At 39.3% G+C, this 19,270-nt stretch overlaps 1 protein-coding gene across 1 annotated transcript in view; it reads left to right on the forward strand.

The window, feature by feature from the left end:
- The window catches only part of prkx (protein kinase X-linked), a 63,174-nt gene extending 53,856 nt beyond the window's left edge, over positions 1–9,318 (forward strand). Inside the window, exons 6-8 of the mRNA XM_017699127.2 lie at positions 2,211–2,268; positions 4,427–4,504; positions 6,439–9,318. Coding sequence (XP_017554616.1) covers positions 2,211–2,268; positions 4,427–4,504; positions 6,439–6,564 — 262 coding nt within the window. The 3' untranslated portion in view covers positions 6,565–9,318. The remainder of the gene's footprint in view (positions 1–2,210; positions 2,269–4,426; positions 4,505–6,438) is intronic.
- The last annotated feature ends 9,952 nt before the right edge of the window (positions 9,319–19,270 follow it).

The following is a 19,270-nucleotide window of genomic DNA, read 5'->3' on the forward strand; positions in this document are numbered from 1 at the left end:
ATAAGATGATATAAGATTTCAGCTGCTCTTTTAATACAGAGCAGTGCTGTTGTAATACATGCAGAATGTGCTTTGACTTTGCCTTGCTAAATCAAGCAAGGCCTTCCCTGAAAAAGACATTGTCTGGATGGCAACATATGTGATCAAAACATGATAATATTGTTCAGCTTTAATGGTGCGTTCTCAGATGTGCACGTCACCCAGGCCATGTGCACTAATACACCCCTGTACCATCATGAATACTAGCTTTTGAACTGTGCAGTGATTACAAGCTGAGTGGTATTTAGCACAGAGGACATAGGGGGTTATGGCATTTCTGGATCCTGTTTATATATGAACTCTTTTTTGCATTCACAAGTTTTAATTTGCATCTGTGGATGCTCGCCGAACTGTTTTCATAGACAGTGGTTTTCTGAAGTGTTTCTGAGCCCATGCAGTGCCTTCCACTACAGAATCATGTCTGTTTTTAATGCAGTGACGTCTGAGGGCCCAAGGATCATGGCCAGCAAATACTAGTTTTTGGCCTTGTCCCTTGCATACATAGCTTTCTCCAGATTCTCTGGATCTTTTAATGTTATTATGTACCGTAGATGATGAAAAGCAAAAGGTTTTTGATATTTTATGTTAAACATTATTCTTGAATTTTTGCAATTTGATCATGCAGTCTTTCACTGGTGAACGCCTCCCCAACTTCTGAAAGTCTCGAGATGCTCATTTTGTACCCAGTTATGTCATTGACCTCTTGCCAGTCAACCACCAGATGTTTTTTTAAACATTACACAACTTTACTAGTCTTTTGTTGCTTTTTTGGAACATGTTGCTGGCATCAAATTAAAGCAATAAAACATCTCATATTCAACATTTGATGTGGTGTCTTTAAAACATTTTCAATGAAATATAGGGTTTAAATGATTTGCACATCATTGCAATTTGTTTTTATTTACATTTTTCACAGCGTCCTAAGCTTTTTGGAAATGAGGTTTTATATTTTACAAATTTTGATGTTCGATTCCAATTTTTTTACAGCCAAATAGGCTGACATACTTTTTCTTTTCTAAAACCACAGCTCACAAAGTGTAGGTAAACACATGGATCACACTAGCACATCTCAAGTACTTTCTGTTAGTAAAATTTATCAACATAAATAATATTACTTGCTTGTCAATTTGTTGGATGAGCTTATTGTAGTATATAAACAAAGTTTAAAAACCTACTGATCACTGCTCAGTCCACACTGTTCATATATATAATACTTGCTTTCACTGTTTCTGTATTGTCACATTCACATGTCTGCCTATTCAGCCTACAGCAGTTTAGCCCCTCTCCTTCATGCTGAAGTTATAAGGAGCTTTTCAACCCAGACAGGTTTTTGAGCAAGACACAATAGAGGGCAGCCAAACAGAACCGAGGTCATTTAAAGATCAGTCCTAAAAGCACAGACACAAAAGCGGACTGTTTAATTATAATGGACAAAAATAGGAAAATTGTCTTTTTTTTGGTACATAAATCCACAGTATCATTATAAGTGGACCTCAAAGAAAAAGATATAGGGTGTGGGCATTTAATATGCATTTTAAACGAGATGCGTTCTAACCGTTATATTGCCGTAACATCACGGGTTTTTCACATACACTGTATCACTCCGCTGAGACGCTGTTGCTAAGCAGCAACTTTGATAGGAGACATTCAAGCTATTTGACCGCTTTTACTTCTTACTTTACACACAAACAGAAAATGAATAGTTTGAAATATCACATTTGACCTGCAGCTGATTTGGTCAGACTCTGAAGATGAGACTACACTAAATTCCCAAACTGTCAGTTGGTCTGTGTGGAGCTGGAGAACGAACTGCCGGCTGTGCAGCGAGTGAGCAGAGCTCATTACTCTGGCGTAGCAACAAGCTGCTTGTTAAGGAACTATAATGTGGCGGAAGGAATTACTAACATTAAAACATATTAAATGCCGCGTTTATTTCTTTCTTACTTTATTTATTTAACGTTGTATAAAAGCGATAACGCACTCCCTCTCGTGTTCTATTGCTTAAATAACTTTGCAACACAGCTCAACTATAATAAAAAATAATAAATTGGCTAATTGCCAAATGTGTGTTTGGAGTAAAAATTAGTTGTTTCTGATCTTGGCTGCTTTTGATCATGCATCCCTTAGAGGCTTGAGTCCTTATGTACTTTCTGTTGTGTTTGTCCTTTCAGGGATCTCATCAAGAAATTTCTGGTAATTGACCGGGCAAGAAGACTTGGTAACATGAAGGTAAGCATGGTACTATTCTTTCACAGTCAGCTGAGCTTATCTTACATTTGAGTGCAATGACAACCCCGCAGAATAGAGAATAGAGAAAAGTGTCTAGAATCAATGAACTCAGATGCACTCATTGCCACTGTGGACACACAGCTTGCATAATCTCCATAGAAAAGCAGTGGCAATAGAATGGGACACTCTGGAGCAGCTGCAAATGATCCTAAGGCCTGGAGTGTCCAAGCTTATCCACAAAGGGCTGATGTTGCTGCAAGTTCTCATGCCAAACAAGTGGGAGCACACATGATGGAATTGGTCTCAGCCCTCAAACCATTGCTCATGTGTCCTTCTGCCTTATTGGAATAAAAACCTGTAGCCTCACTGACCCTTTGACTACAGGAGTGGATACTCTAAGGTCACCATGCCTAATGCCCAGTGTCAACTAGACAGGTATAAAGCCCCCCGGCGTTAGGCTGCATTCTTGGGAGCCATGTAGCTCCTTCTGATACCTGTGGTATGAGTTGGTGTTGCCTTTTTGATCATTCAGCATAAGTACCTGACCTCTTGGGACTGAATACAATCAAATCCTCACAATAAGGATCCAACATTTGACGTTAATACTTCCCAGAGTCTGTTACTGCAGCAAAGGAGAAACAAACTCCCTGTTAATACCCCTGATTTCAGAAGAAATATTGATTGAGCAGGTGTCTTCAAACTTTTGGACATGGTATTTAAGTGATTGAAGATGATTACTCGTATTCAGTGTTAACAGAATGTCCTAGCTTTTACACTGAAAAACTGGAACTGTTTTTGTTCTATTTTGCATGCCTTAAAATTATCCCAAAGGGAACCTTAAACCATGTTGTAAACTTTGAGACCACATTTCCAGAAAGAAGATGTGTTTAGTTTTTATGTATATTGAACTTTTCTCTTAAAATGATGTGAATCATACACCAAATTACTTATATTGCCATGTATTGCAGTTAACTGCATTTTTTTCTGTCAGTACTGCTAAAATTGAAAATCAGTATTGCTGTGTGAAGCTAATACTGTTATACCAGTATAGACAATAATATTACCTAGTGCCAATTTAGCATCAGTATCAACCATTTGTTCAGCTGAACTACTGTTATAAAATATGAAAAATTGTCATTCCTACAACAGCTTAAGCTCTAAAAGATCCCAAAATGTTTTCAAACAGTATGACTGGAAAGAAATGTGATCCTGTTTAAGAAATGTCTTCTTAATTACCAGAATGAGAAGTGAACTTATCTATGGAAAGATTAGTTGACAGAGTTTCTGAAAACCATCCATCTCTCACAATGTTTAGGCTTCTCAGCTGAAGTGATCAAGTCAGAAGGGAAAATAGTAGCTGAAAAATGGTAGCACTTGCCAGCTTTGGTGAACGTTGCCAGCCACAGTTCTCCATCTAAAGGAAGCAGTGTATTAAGTTGTACTCCAATGGAGGATATATCACAAATTAGCATTTGGTACGATGGCAGCAGTCTGCTTGGTTTGTTTTTGTAATGTGTCACATACTACTGTGCTGATGTCATCTGTCCTGAGGAGTGTGTGAATGGATGTCTAGGCATCATTTCCCGTTTTCCCATCAACTGTAGTTAGGGTAATAAACTCATAGATGATTATTCACAGCAAGTGTTGATTTTAACCTTTTGTTTTTTGCTCTGTCTGCACATCACAAATATGGTTTCCCAAAAGAACTTCAGTGTTCATGTATTGCTGCCAAATCTTTAGTTTCCCCTTCTTTATTTGAAGTTACTTGAAACAAAGAAGGCGTCATGGAAGTTCCACATGATTTAATGACATACAGGTTTTATTTTTCTGTTGTGGGCAGTCTGCCTGCGCGTCCTTTCCTGCTCTTTGGCCTTGAGTGACCTTGTGAAGATAAAAGAGCATGTTGGAGGAATTTACACTCATTGTCCGTGATTTCACCCAGCGTTCTTGAATCTTGTTCCAAGTCCATTATTATCGCTTTATAATCGGTTGTGATCCTATATGGACATAAAAGCTGATTTAGTGTGAAAGGGACATAAGTCCTTTTATTGATTCCATATTTCACAGTTCAGTTTCAATTGTCAGTTTTCTTCCTGCCTTTATACATCATTTCAAAGTCAATGATGGGCTGCTTCTTCATGTTCTTTTTATCTTGTAGAATGGAGCAGAAGACGTGAAAAAGCACAGGTGGTTTAAGTCTGTAGATTGGGAGGCAGTTCCGAATAGAAGACTTAAGGTAAATATGGCATTTCTCTTCATTTTCTAATTTCCTTTTCCTCAGTTGTAAAGTCATGTAGTCATGTGAAACCATATGGCACGGTTTTCTAAATAAACTGTTTATATACATTAATAGCTGAATGTTTATGTATATACTTTATATCGACCGGCCAATTCAGTTAGTGCACCCCCTTTCATCTGATATCTGTTTTTTGGATCATTCTGGATGGACAGTGGCATAATGGTGGTGTGTTGGTGCTGGTATGAGTAGATCAGACACGGTAATGCTGCTGGAGTTTTTAAACACTGTATCCATGCACTGTCCATTCTACATCTACCCTTGTAGATGTAAAGTCAGAGACAATAGCTCATTTTTGGCTGCACAGTTAGTGTTGGTCATTCTCTAATCCTTTATCATTGGTCACAGGATGCTGCCCACAGGACACTGTTAGATGGATATTTTGGTTGATCAGCAATCCTCCTTAGTCACAGGACTCTGCAGTTCCTTACTCAGTCACTAGATGGAAATACAGACCTCTTGACTTTTTACTATAGGAGTAAAGACCGCAACGCTGCATAATTTTAAAGACTGCTGGATTTTCTGCATTGTACTGATGGGTTAAAATCAGAGCTCCACTGTCACGGTTGCTGCCCAAACGAATGAGTGTTAGGATGGCAGCAGAACTCTTCTAGCAGAGCAAAGAAAAAAGTTTCAGAGGGTTTAGACAGAAGAATGCTTCAGACTTGGTGTGAAGATCCCACTACATTAAAATCAGTTAAAATCAATTGGTATTGGCTATTGCTGGAAGGCGATCGGTATGGGCCACAAAAAACACTGAACGGTAAAATATATGCATTGCCTTTCAAACGTCCAAAAAAAAAAATGTTTTTAGATAACGATAAAACAGGGAAGCCATTAAAAAGCCATTCTGGCCTAAAATTAGATGCGCATATAATTGCATCCCTTAGTCTTATTCATTTTACAAAATTGACCATTTTAGATTTTCATGTTTTCAGCCATCAATATTCTCTCACTACAATACTCTTCATGCAAAACACAAATAAATCGTACAACCATTGTAAATCTCTGTGGTATAAACCAATCAACCATATTTGAAGCAAAACTCAAAAACACTAGCCGGTACATGACTAGAAAACACAGATTTGAACAGTTGTTCAAACAAAAAAACTGATTTTTCATTAAATCGCAAAGACATTTATTTAATTGCAGAAAATATGTGTGTCAGTAGAGAAAGTTCTTAATGTTATGCCCTGACTTTCAGACTTTAGGACACATTTGCCTTAAAACAATAGGATCTAACTACTCACTAAATAACCAAGAAGAACAGGAATGCAGCCTCACTTCCTAAAATGAAGGATGTGACTGAAATAAGGCTCTACCTGTGGACTAAAACCCTTTGTGTCTTCATAATAACATGAAAATGTGGGACCGCATTTTTTGTTGCTTGTTATTTGTTTAAAAATTAAACTCATGATAGAACTGCACTTTTTAAAGAAATAGGTCTTAAAAATTGAAGAAAAAAATACTACTTTCACAAGTTTAGGGGTTCGGGACAGCAACCTCCCAATCGAAACTACCCTATAAATGATGATTTTGTATATATTTAGCATAGTAGTATCTCCATTAATGGATTAATATCTTGGTTTCAAAACCAATTTTTTATGTGGGGCCACAGTTTAAATTAATGCTCCATATAGGAACTCTTATAAAACCAAATTCAGCTCAACATGCTTGGTAATGCTACATGTTGACGTATCATGCCGTTCCTTTTTAAATCCTTTTATCTTCATAGAGCCCAGATATTGGCCAGATATCATAGTTTCCAGCATTCTGTGGCGGTTTCTGTGGTGGCATAATTATAAAAACCATATGTTAAGGTTTTGACTCTTTAATGTCTTAATGTCTTGCTTTTTTTCTCTTTCTCCTCAAAGCCACCCATAATTCCTAAAGTATCTCACGAAGGTGACACATCTAACTTTGACACCTACCCTGAAGATGAATGGAAGAAGGACACTCCGGTGCCACCAAAGGATCTAGAGATTTTTAAGAATTTCTGAATGAACTTTTCAGTTGGAAAAACATAAGGAAGGAAAAAGTGGCTGTCAGAATAGCGCATCCATTTATTCATTCCTAAATGGGGGCCAGTCTGTGCCTGTCCTTCTCTCCCCTTTGGACTGATGTAATGGAGAAAGATCTGAAATCGTGTTTGAGGTAGTAACCATCATCATGAGGATCAACTGTATAGAGAAGAAAATTCCATTCCCTTTACTTCTATTTCTTGGGGCCTACTTTTCTTATGCAAAAATGGATCCTGCACCAAAAAAGACTTTGTTTTTGTAACGTGCATATCTGCAATAATGTTTGTTTTTTATGGTTCCTTTTGCTGGATCAATACAACATCTTTGATTACCTCAGAGAAGTGGATTTATGTTCCTCGGTACCCAGGAGACTTTGTTTTTATGTTGCTGCAAAGCCAAGAGCGCACTACAAGCTAGCAGTCTGGTGTAGTTTATTTATTGATAAGCTATCTGAAATTTTAAGTTTGGGACATGGAGTGTGTTGTATAAATTGATATGAAGTCATATAGTCATAGATGCCTCCAGTGTCTCGGACAAAAAGCCAGAAAACCCAAAGCGTTACATGTTAAATGTTATTTTCTCAGACTGTTGCTCTAAAGTAATTAAAGGCTTTGTCACTATGGGCATGGAACCTGACTAGAGGTAAATGTACCAAATCTGCCTCAGCTTTAAAACAAATGGTCGAGGATTGAGGATTTTAATTTGAATTTTAAAAAAAAGTTGTGACTTGGTGCTTTAAGAAACACGATAACTGGAATCTTGAACACAAGCTTTGTTTACCTTAAGGTGTACTGCACCCTTAGGCTTTCTAACCTTCTAGTTATGAAGTTGTGTCCTTGTTATGTCCTACTGTAAATACTTTCTAATTAACCTTGAGTGCATGTACGTAAATGAACTTTTAGCACTTGCCTAAGGTGGCCTTATATTAGGATGTGTAAATTGTCTGTTTAAACAACATGGTACTGGTGTGTTTAAAGCAGTTGGTGCAGTCAAAGTGTTTTTACTCTGGTATATAAACACTTGATATAGAAACATGAGTGGATTTTGTTGCTATGGAAGGTGTATCTACTGTGTGTGTGTTTGAGCAAAATTCTTTGTTGAAGCTAAAATAAGGACATTTTCACATTAGTTGATCAGTGTTGACCTGCAAAACGTATATACATTGGTGAGATATATCAAAGGACAACAGACAGATCATGTCTGCTGAAGTTTACGCTTCATATTTATTAATCTGTTTTTGGATCCAGTTTTGGATAGTCATAATTGTGACAACTCCAACATGCAAAAATTATGCAAAATCTTGATGTAGCTGCAGGTAAGAACTTTGCTAATGCACTGTCAATTTCAGAAGTGTAGCAATATGAGGCAAAACAATTACAAAACTTACAATATAATACCTTTGAGAAAAATTGGTTCCCATGCACCTATGGAGGTGATTATTGATATATTTTGCATGGCTTAGGGGTGCTGGTACTGACTGTTTTTTACCATTAATAAAAAAAAGTGCAGTAAAAAGAAATAATTTAATTTCATGTTTTTAAAAAAAGCAGTTTTTGTCTTGAGTCCCAGTCACACTAGCTTTTTAACCAGCTAAATTTTGTGATCAAAAGTGTATCCATTTTAATAGAATTCACAGCCATGAACAGTTTTCCATTGCAGACTTCTATAGTGAATAAATTTTGCATGTGAAACTTGGCATCAAGTTCAACTTTGGTGAACTTCCACATGCCCTTAACCAGTAGCACTACTGCTTTGGCTGCAGGAAAGGGCTTCATGTAACCATGATGAAGATCTAAAATTAAAGTAACGCTTATTAACATTGCTTGCCTATGGGCTATAAATAAACATGTAAAAGAGAAAGTCACTCAGGAGACTGTATGAGGTAGTATTGTGCTTTTAGAGTTTACAGTTGGCAAGTTATTCAGCTTGGTAGCTGTTAGGTTACCTGCTAGACTAAGCGCTGCTGCACATACCTGTCACCTGTTTTTTGCTGCATTTTGCATCAGCATCACAGTGTGTAATTATCCAGGATACTTGTGTTTACCTTTGTGTTTTACTGTTGACGGTAGGTTAGATGCTAAGTTAGCTGAATGGCTAAGCGCTGCTGCCCTCACTGGTCACCCCACTGCCAGTTACCTACACATATTTTGCTACAACTCAGCAAAACAAAATAAATTCACAAGTATCAACTTATCCATTTTAATTATATTTATTTCTGTGCTTTGCCTTTTTTTTTCTTATATCATGTGTGTTAGTTGGTTACCAAGTTAGCTAGCTTCCTAACTGCTACAACGTGGCGGCAATCTTTTGGTCCAGCCTTGGTCATGTCATTTTCACAAGGTGACATATTGCAAATTACTAGTGTGACTGCTGATTTACATGGTGTGTGTTAGTTAGTTAGTTATCAAAGTTTATGTGCTAGGGTAAAAAGTGTGAAAGTGTGTTGTTTTCATTTTTTTAATTTTAAATGTATACTTTGCCTGTTCTGAACAGAAAAATGTGCTTTATTTTGTTCTTTTACTACAATGAAAACTGAAAAAGTTCTGTGAACTTAATGACCTGAAAATCCAATATAGAAAAATTTTATACTCAATTTTAATAATGCCTTTTATTCTGTTCTTTAGTAGGTTCCTTAGATTGCCTTCTTCCAAACTTTGACAGTGTATTTAAATTGGTGCAAGTGCAGTATTATCTGCTGTTATGGGAGCTAAAAATAAATTTTATGTGAACAGAGCTCTCGTATTCTTGCATTGTCGTGGGGTTTTTTTGTTAGTTTTTTTTGTTGTTTTTTTAATATGTTGGATTGTGGGTAGAAATTTCAGATTTTACAGCTAGATGTTGTTTCTTTGTCATCTACAGACTAACAAGCTTCTACTTGAGTAAGAGCGTTTCTAAGCTGCTTGGCTGTCATGGTGGTATCTCGGGGCATCTCTGTCAGCATGTTGGCATCTGACCAAAATCCCTGAAAGGCTTGATTCAGGGCAGTATTAATAGGTTTTTTGAACTATCACAGCCAGCTTACAGAGAAGTATCAGACCAATAATGAGCTTTCTTTTGACACTGTCCTAAACCTACTGTACTGTGCAAATGTCAGAGTTGGCAATTAAGTACCAGATGTTCATTTTTCTGCATCAGGAAACATGTAGGTTTTTTCAGATCTGAAGTGAGTGGAGCTTTCTCAAAGATGAAAGCTGAGTTTTGGTGGTCTACCATGTCTTGTTGTCAGGTTGTTAGGAGTCCCATTTTCTCTAAAACCTTAATATAGCCGTTTTGACTGGGAATATATAGTACTAGATATATCAGAATCTATCGCACCAACTGATTAGTACACTGCTCAAAAAAATAAAGGGAACACTTAAACAACACAGTATAACTCCAAGTAAATCAAACTTCTGTCAAATCAAACTGTCCACTTAGGAAGCAACACTGATTGACAATCAGTTTCACAGCTGTTGTGCAAATGGAACAGACAACAAGTGGAAATTATTGGCGATTAGCAAGACACACTCAATAAAGGAGTGGTTCTGCAGGTGGGACCTCAGACCACTTCTCAGTACCTTTCTGCTTTCTGGCTGATGTTTTGGTCACTTTTGAATGCTGGTGGTGCTTTCACACTCGTGGTAGCAGGAGACGGACTCTACAACCCACACAAGCTCAGGTAGTGCAGCTCATCCAGGATGGCACATCAATGCGAGCTGTGGCAAGAAGGTTTGCTGTGTCTGTCAGTGTAGGCTGGAGGCACTACCAGGAGACAGGCCAGAATACCAGGATTGGCAAATTCGCCACTGGCGCCCTGTGCTCTTCACAGATGAAAGCAGGCTCACACTGAGCACATGTGACAGACGTGACAGAGTCTGGAGACGCTGTGGAGAGCGATCTGCTGCCTACAACATCCTTCAGCATGACCGGTTTGGCAGTGGGTCAGTAATGGTGTGGGGTGGCATTTCTTTGGAGGGCCGCACAGCCCTCCATGTGCTCGCCAGAGGTAGCCTGACTGCCATTAGGCACCGAGATGAGATCCTCAGACCCCCTGTGAGACCATATGCTGGTGTGGTTGGCCCTGGGTTCCTCCTAATGCAGGACAATGCTAGACCTCTTGTGGCTGGAGTGTGTCAGCAGTTCCTGCAAGATGAAGGCATTGAAGCTATAGACTGGCCCGCCCGTTCCCCAGACCTGAATCCCATTCAGCACATCTGGGACATCATGTCTCGCTCCATCCACCAGGAGTTGGCGGATGCTTTAGTCCAGGTCTGGGAGGAGATCCCTCAGGAGACCATCTGCCACCTCATCAGGAGCATGCCCAGGCGTTGTAGGGAGGTCATACAGGCACGTGGAGGCCACGCACAATACTGAGCCTCATTTTGACTTGTTTTAAGGACATTACATCAAAGTTGGATCAGCCTGTCGTGTGTTTTTCCACTTTAATTTTGTGTGTGACTCCAAATTCAGGCCTCCATTGGTTAATAAATTTGATTTGCATTGATGATTTTTGTGTGATTTTGTTGTCAGCACATTCAACTTTGTACAGAACAAAGTATTCAATGAGAATATTTCATTCATTCAGATCTAGGATGTGTTATTTGAGTGTTCCCTTTATTTGGGTGTATATACAGTGCATCCGGAAAGTATTCACAGCGCTTCACTTTTTCCACATTTTGTTTTGTTACAGCCTTATTCCAAATTGAATTAAATTAATCTTTTTCCTCTAAATTCTACACAAAATACCCCATTGTGACCATGTGAAAAACGTTTTCTCGAGAGTTTTGAAAATTTATTAAAATTAAAAAACAAAGAAATCATATTTACATAAGTATTCACAGCCTTTGCTTAATACTTTGTAGAACCACCTTTGGCAGCAACTACAGCCTCAAGTCTTTTTGAATATGATGCCACAAGCTTGGCACACCTATCTTTAGGCAGTTTTGCCCATTCTTCTTTGCAGTACCTCTGAAGCTCCATCAGGTTGGATGGGAGACGTCTGTGCACAGCCATTTTCAGATCTCTCCAGAGATGTTCAATCGGATTCAAGTCTGGGCTCTGGCTGGGCCACTCCAGGACATTCACAGAGTGGTCCTGAAGCCACTGCTTTGAGATCTTGGCTGTGTGCTTCGGATCGTTGTCCTGCTGAAAAATGAACCGTCGCCCCAGTCTGAGGTCAAGAGCGCTCTGGAGCAGGTTTTTATCCAGGATGTCTCTGTACATTGCGGCATTCATCTTTCCCTCTATCCTGACTAGTCTGCCAGTTCCTGCTGCTGAGAAACATCCCCATAGCATGATGCTGCCACCACCATGCTTGACTGTAGGGATGGTATTGGCCTCGTGATGAGCAGTGCCTGGTTTCCTCCAAACATGACGCCTGGCATTCACACCAAAGAGTTCAATCTTTGTCTCATCAGACCAGAGAATTTTGTTTCTCATGGTCTGAGAGTCCTTCAGGTGCCTTTTTGCAAATTCCAGACGGGCTGCCTTGTGCCTTTTACTAAGGAGTGGCTTTCGCCTGGCCACTCTGCCATACAGGCCTGATTGGTGGATTGCTGCAGAGATGGTTGTCCTTCTGCAAGGTTCTCCTCTCTCCACGGAGGAACGCTGGAGCTCTGACAGAGTGATCATTGGGTTCTTGGTCACCTCCCTGACCAAGGCCCTTCTCCCCCGATCGCTCAATTTAGACGGCCGGCCAGCTCTAGGAAGAGTCCTGGTGGTTCCGAACTTCTTCCATTTACGAATGATGGAGGCCACTGTGCTCATTGGGACCTTCAACGCAGCAGTAATTTTTCTGTATCCTTCCCCAGATTTGTGCCTCGAGACAATTTTGTCTCGGAGGTCTACAGACAATTCCTTTGACTTCATGCTTGGTGTTTGCGCTCTGACATGCAGTCAACTGTGGGACCTTATATAGACAGGTGTGTGCCTTTCCAAATCATGTCCAATCAACCACAGGTGGACTCCATTTAAGCTGTAGAAACATCTCAAGGATGATCAGTGGAAACAGGATGCACCTGAGCTCAATTTTGAGCTTCATGGCAAAGGCTGTGAATACTTATGTAAATATGATTTCTTTGTTTTTTAATTTTAATACATTTTCAAAACTCTCGAGAAAACTTTTTTCACATGGTCACAATGGGGTATTTTGTGTAGAATTTTGAGGAAAAAGATTAATATAATTAAATTTGGAATAAGGCTGTAACAAAACAAAATGTGGAAAAAGTGAAGCGCTGTGAATACTTTCCGGATGCACTGTATATTTAAATAATGCTTCTTTTTTGACTTTTCTGTGTTCTTTCTTTAAGTTCGTATGTAAAATATAAGGATTTAAGATCCACCCGTACCTATAAAAATAAAGTTTTGTAGGTAATTCTTGTCATGGACATGAATGTGGAGGTCCTTCACACTCCTATATCTTGTTATTTTTTCTAAAATGGTCCTATGAAAGGAACCAAATCTGGTTAGTCTAAGGCATGACTTCAAAAAAGCCCTTCTTGCCATCTTTATTTTTAAGAGTGAATAACAAATTAGCATTACATTTCTTCTCTAAGGTCTCGTGCAGATATGGACGAATGAGCCTGTCTACTAATGTGGCACAAGCCTTGTACTACTGAATGTACTTTTTCATGGACTCCTAGAATTTGATTCACCCCCTGTGTGTCTCTAAACATAACTTACCTCCCTTTGCTCCTTGTAGAGCTAACGGGTGCTGTTCAAACAATGTAATGGCCTTCAGGCCAGTTAGAAAAACATGAAACTGTGAGGGTCTAATTGTAAGTTAATGGTTCCCCTATGATTATAAATAGCTCTGAGGTCGCCCTGTCAGGCTGACAGGAAAGTGGGCGAGTGCATGCTGAAAGGCTTTTAAAGCCCTAGTCCTACACTGTTTTCCCTCACATGACAGGAAAGCATAAATATTGTGTACACAAAGTTGCATAGATCCTCTGAGGTGAAAATGAGCTCCTCATTACGTGACATAAGTGTGGGCTGGTGTTTGGGCATGTTCACTTGTATGTGTACACGTCCAAAGTTCCAACACAATGTTATAAACCAGCTATGCTATTACGCATGAACTATTACGTAGGTGTTTTACCGTCTATAAATCATCAACTAGACAAAGCACCTCCTTTACCGGTGCATAAAACTGAGTGCTAAACCATTAACCCTGACCTGCAGGAGTGCTGAACGATGCTGTCACAGCTGTCTTATTCTGTCATCACACTGAAAGTAGCCTGTGAGTTGACCTTTCACAGTATGCTGATCTAGGACCTATAGCCCTTCTGCAAATCATAGCATCTGACTGAGGTAGTCCTTGAAATTATCACTCCAAAAAAAAGGCACAAAGCTGTGCAATCTCCATGAGCAAACATTGAGTGGATCTTGCTGACGAGCTCAGTGACTTCAAACGTGGTAATATTATAGGATGCCACCTTTGCCACAAGTCAGTTTGTGAAATTTGTGCCCTGCTAGATCTTCCCCAGTCAACTGTAAGTGCTGTCACTGTGACATGGAAGCGTTTAGAAGCAACAACAGTTTGGCTTTGAAGCATTAGACCATGTAAACTCACAAAGCAACATGAAAACTCTCTGCAAAACTCTGGAAGCAACATCAGCACAAAAGCTCTGCTTCAGGAGTTTTCATTGCTGAGCTGCAGCACACAAGACTAAGATCACTGCACAATGTCAAGTGTCAGCTAGAGGGGTGAATAGAACATTGTCACTGGACTTTGGAGCAGTGGAAATGTGGTCTCTGGAGTGATGAATCATGCTTTACTATCTGGAAGCTTGATAGATGAATCTGGGTTTGGTGAATGCCAGGAGGATGCTACCTAGTGCAGTGTATAGCACCAACAGTGAAGTTTGGTGGAGGATAGAATGGTCTGGGGCTGTTTTTCAGGGTTTGGGCTCAGCCCTTAAGTTATTATGCACTGTAGAAGGTGAAATACCTAATGCTTGCCATCATTCATTATGTTATTCTTAAACTGTTGTATAATTTGCTGATGCATTTAGTTTGTATTAAAAAGTGTTTTCAAGTGAAAGGGGTTTCTCTTCTTTCCTTAATACAAGAAAAGGTCAAATGACAATCCATGGTAATCAGCCATATGCTTCAGATACAGCAGATAGAGATTAGGTTAAAAACACCTCCTTCACATCCTACATAATTCTTGAGTTTTAATTCATTTCTTAGTCATAATTCATTTTTTACTTGACTGTTTTCCAATCTCTTTATCCCTTAAAACATTCAGTTTGTGTTCCTCTGCCTTTATAGCTAATACAGTGGGTTGCAAAAGTATTCGGCCCCCTTGAACTTTTCAACCTTTTGCCACATTTCAGGCTTCAAACATAAAGATATGAAATTGACATTTTTTGTGAAGAGTCAACAACAAGTGGGACACAATTGTGAAGTGGAACGAAATTTGTTGGATATTTTAAACTTTTTTTAGAAATAAAAAACTGAAAAGTGGGGCGTGCAATATTATTCAGCCCCCTTGCTTTAATACTTTGTAGCGCCACCTTTTGCTGTGATTACAGCTGCAAGTGGCTTGGGGTACGTCTCTGTCAGTCTTGCACATCGAGAGACTGAAATTTTTGCCCATTCTTCCTTGCAAAACAGCTCGAGCTCAGTGAAGTTGGATGGAGAGCGTTTGTGAACAGCAGTTTTCAGCTCTTTCCACAGATTCTCGATTGGATTCAGGTCTGGACTTTGACTTGGCCATTCTAACACCTGGATACGTTTATTTGTGAACCATTCCATTGTAGATGTTGCTTTATGTTTTGGATCATTGTCTTGTTGGAAGATAAATCTCCGTCCCAGTCTCAGGTCTTTTGCAGACTCCAACAGGTTTTCTTCCAGAATGGTCCTGTATTTGGCTCCATCCATCTTCCCATCAATATTAACCATCTTCCCTGTCCCTGCTGAAGAAAAGCAGGCCCAAACCATGATGCTGCCACCACCATGTTTGACAGTGGGGATGGTGTGTTCAGGGTGATGAGCTGTATTGCTTTTACGCAAAAAACATAAGTTCGATTTTGGTTTCATCTGACCAGAGCACCTTCTTCCACATGTTTGGTGTGTCTCCCAGGTGGCTTGTGGCAAACATTAAATGAGACCTTTTTATGGATATCTTTGAGAAATGGCTTTTTCTTTCCACTCTTCCATAAAGCCCAGATTTGTGCAGTGTACCACTGATCGTTGTCCTATGGACAAAGTCTCCCACCTCAGCTGTAGATCTCTGCAGTTCATCCAGAGTGATCATGGGCCTCTTGGCTGCATCTATGATCAGTCTTCTCCTTGTTTGAGCTGAAAGTTTAGAGGGACGGCCGGGTCTCGGTAGATTTGCAGTGGTCTGATGCTCCTTCCATTTCAATATGATCGCTTGCACAGTGCTCCTTGAGATGTTTAAAGCTTGGGAAATCTTTTTCTATCCAAATCCGGCTTTAAACTTCTCCACAACGGTATCTCGGACCTGCCTGGTGTGTTCCTTGGTCTTCATGATGCTCTCTGCGCTTTAAACAGAACTCTGAGACTATCACAGAGCAGGTGCATTTATACGGAGACTTGATTACACACAGGTGGATTCTATTTATCATCATCAGTCATTTAGGTCAACATTGGATCATTCAGAGATCCTCACTGAACTTCTGGAGTGAGTTTGCTGCACTGAAAGTAAAGGGGCCGAATAATATTGCACGCCCCACTTTTCAGTTTTTTATTTCTAAAAAAAGTTTAAAATATCCAATAAATTTCGTTCCACTTCACAATTGTGTCCCACTTGTTGTTGATTCTTCACAAAAAATTACAATTTCATATCTTTATGTTTGAAGCCTGAAATGTGGCAAAAGGTTGAAAAGTTCAAGGGGGCCGAATACTTTTGCAACCCACTGTATATGTAAATGACCACTGTTCTGACTGGCCATCCTGTATTGTGCCTGGAAAAAACACCATGGATGGGCGGAGCTAAACAGCTATAGGCAGAACAGGCGCATAGAAGTAAATACACTTTCAGGACTTTCAATAAACAATGAATTCAAGCTGTTTGCACAGCTTAGTTTCCATATATGGATTGTATTGACTGGGGAGTAAATGGTATGTTTTAAAACATAATGCATAACAGACTATATGAAAAATAAAGCAGGGAGAATGAAGTTTTCCTTGATATGGGTCCTTTAATAGATTATATCTGGTTGTGATATTGAGATGCTCCTGACGGTTAGGATCGGAAAGTCTGCTGGGAAGTTCTCCAGGAGCAGGGCTAGGCCGTTGCTGATCTCTGATCACTCTGCATGGGCCTTGATTCCAATGCCTGACCTACAGAAGTTGTTTTTTTTTTTACCTGGCCTCTGCTTTATTGAATCCTGATGACATTTATGTAATAGCAGAAGATGTTTTGACAGATGTTACAAGGTCAGCAGTATCTGAGGCACATTACTCCACAGTTTGCTGCTGTGTTTGCAAATAAACATATAAGAAATTGAATTTGCAGACGATTGATTGAAGAACAAGATTTTTAATGTACAAAGCAGAAACAAACTCTTTCTCCCTTTATAACTATAAGCTTTATTCAATGCAGGCTTTCAGGAACTCAGCATCTTTTTATTCCCCTGTTGCATCCTGTGCTGGCTTCCTACCTTGTAATTGGGACACGAGTCTAGCGCAATTAAAGGGCCTAATGCAACTCCACACACACACACACACACACACACACACACACACACACACACACACACACACACACACACAGTTCTATTAACCCCTCACCCTCTGAAGGCCACAAAACAGAGAGAACGAGTGCCACAGGTCAACAAAAACACCTCTGTTGAGAAAAAAAACACAGTCCTATTAGTCGACACCCTATAAATGACATGTTTGCTGCTCTTCCCAAAGCACTTAAAGGCTTAAAGTCAGATATCTTCAAAGAGGCCTGTGATCACACACACTCTGCCACACCCACAGTAAGAAAAGAAGGAAATGGAGCCTCTCAACAGAGCCTATTGCTCTTAATTCACAGAAAATAACTCATTCCAACACAGTATGCTTCTCTGTTTGTCTAACTTCCGCTGTAAACATCAGCTGGCTGATGAAAAAAAGCAGACTCTTTGAGGTAAACAGTATCTGAAGAGATATCTGTTTTGCTTTTTTGATGTTCTTGTATTTTTGGTAATGAAGACAAATAAATGGATCCTATGATGCGCCTGCAGAAAATTTATTGGAGCGCAACTCAAAATGCATCCAGATGGGTAACACCTAATTTACCCAGGCAACCTACATAACACATGCGTAAGCACTAAATCACATATTTTAAAAGTAGTACTTGTATATTTCTATAAAGCCTGTGTTCATAACCCATCATAAATGCGCTTAAAACTCTGTAACTTGGTAGCAGTGCATTGTAAGCATATTTTATAAACTCTAATAATGCTTCATAAGGCTCTAATAAGGAACTATAATAGATTATAAGATGTAGAACGGGGTGAAGATTCACTATAATGCCTTTTAACTTGATAATGACCTGTGCATAATTACAAAGAACCTATAATATTACCGATATAAAAATATAAGCATTTAAAATGGCATTTAATGGTTTTGTGTCAACCTATGTAAACTTATTGTTATTGAATGCTTACGCATGTGTCATTAAGTCTCTATGCAGGTAGCCTATACAATTTGGTCTTTTAGGAACTGTTATGGTAAAGATTTAGACCAAAAAGATACCAAAACTACACTTGCACACAGCCAACTTTATTTCCTGTGCTGATAGATGCTGGCTGAAGATCCTCTGCAGTGCTATAGGAAACAGTCCTCTTTTGATACCTTCTCCTTCCTTTTGCTATTGCTAACATTTTTTCTTCAATGTGACGTGGATTTAAGCTACACTACCCGCCTCTGACCATCCGTGGCAAGCAAAAAAAAAATCCAAAAGACTTTGAGCTCCTTGGATTTTGTGGAATATATTGAACTGATTTGACATTCATGGAAAATACTGTCCATGCTTTATAAAGAAAGCATGTATGGGCGGAGCGCTTTGGCCTAGTTAGTTTATTCAGTTGTGTCCTCAGCTGTATATTGCATGTATTCAGTCCAGAGTGGACAGTACAGCTGCAGCATGTTTTTTTTTTTTTAACTGGAATCCACCATGAGTTAGTTTTGGAAGGGAGTCGCCAATGGAGAACTGGCGTCTTGGCCTCTTAGGAGAAAACAGAAGTTGTTTAAAGCAGATTTGAGCCTGCTTCAGCCTAATGTCATACTCTATGGGAAATGACATCCCTTTGTTTTATTTCTTTCAGCATCTGCTCCATGCCAGTTAGAAAGTGACACGCTTCAGTTACTTGATTTAAATGTGTGCATCATTTCCACACGAATTACGCATCAACATTATTACTGACAAACATGAAACTCTCTTGATGTACACTGTTAAAATGAAAGGTGTCAGTAATGATTCTTTGGAGCGGTACCATGCACTCTTTGTTCTGGAAAGCACTAAAAAAGGTTATTTGACTCATAATGGGACTGGAATTCTTTTTGGTGCTGTAAAGAACCATGTTGAACTGTTTTTCCACCACTGAGAACCATTTAACCAGGCAAAGAACCATTTATGGTTCTATACAGAACCATTGCTTTTACTAAAGCACTCTTGAAGAACCATTTTAAAATTTTGGTTCCCTTTTGGTTCTCTTTTAATGGGTGGTTCTTTAAACACCATTTG

The sequence above is a fragment of the Pygocentrus nattereri genome, chromosome 12 (assembly GCF_015220715.1).
Source record: "Pygocentrus nattereri isolate fPygNat1 chromosome 12, fPygNat1.pri, whole genome shotgun sequence".
NCBI lineage: Eukaryota > Metazoa > Chordata > Actinopteri > Characiformes > Serrasalmidae > Pygocentrus > Pygocentrus nattereri.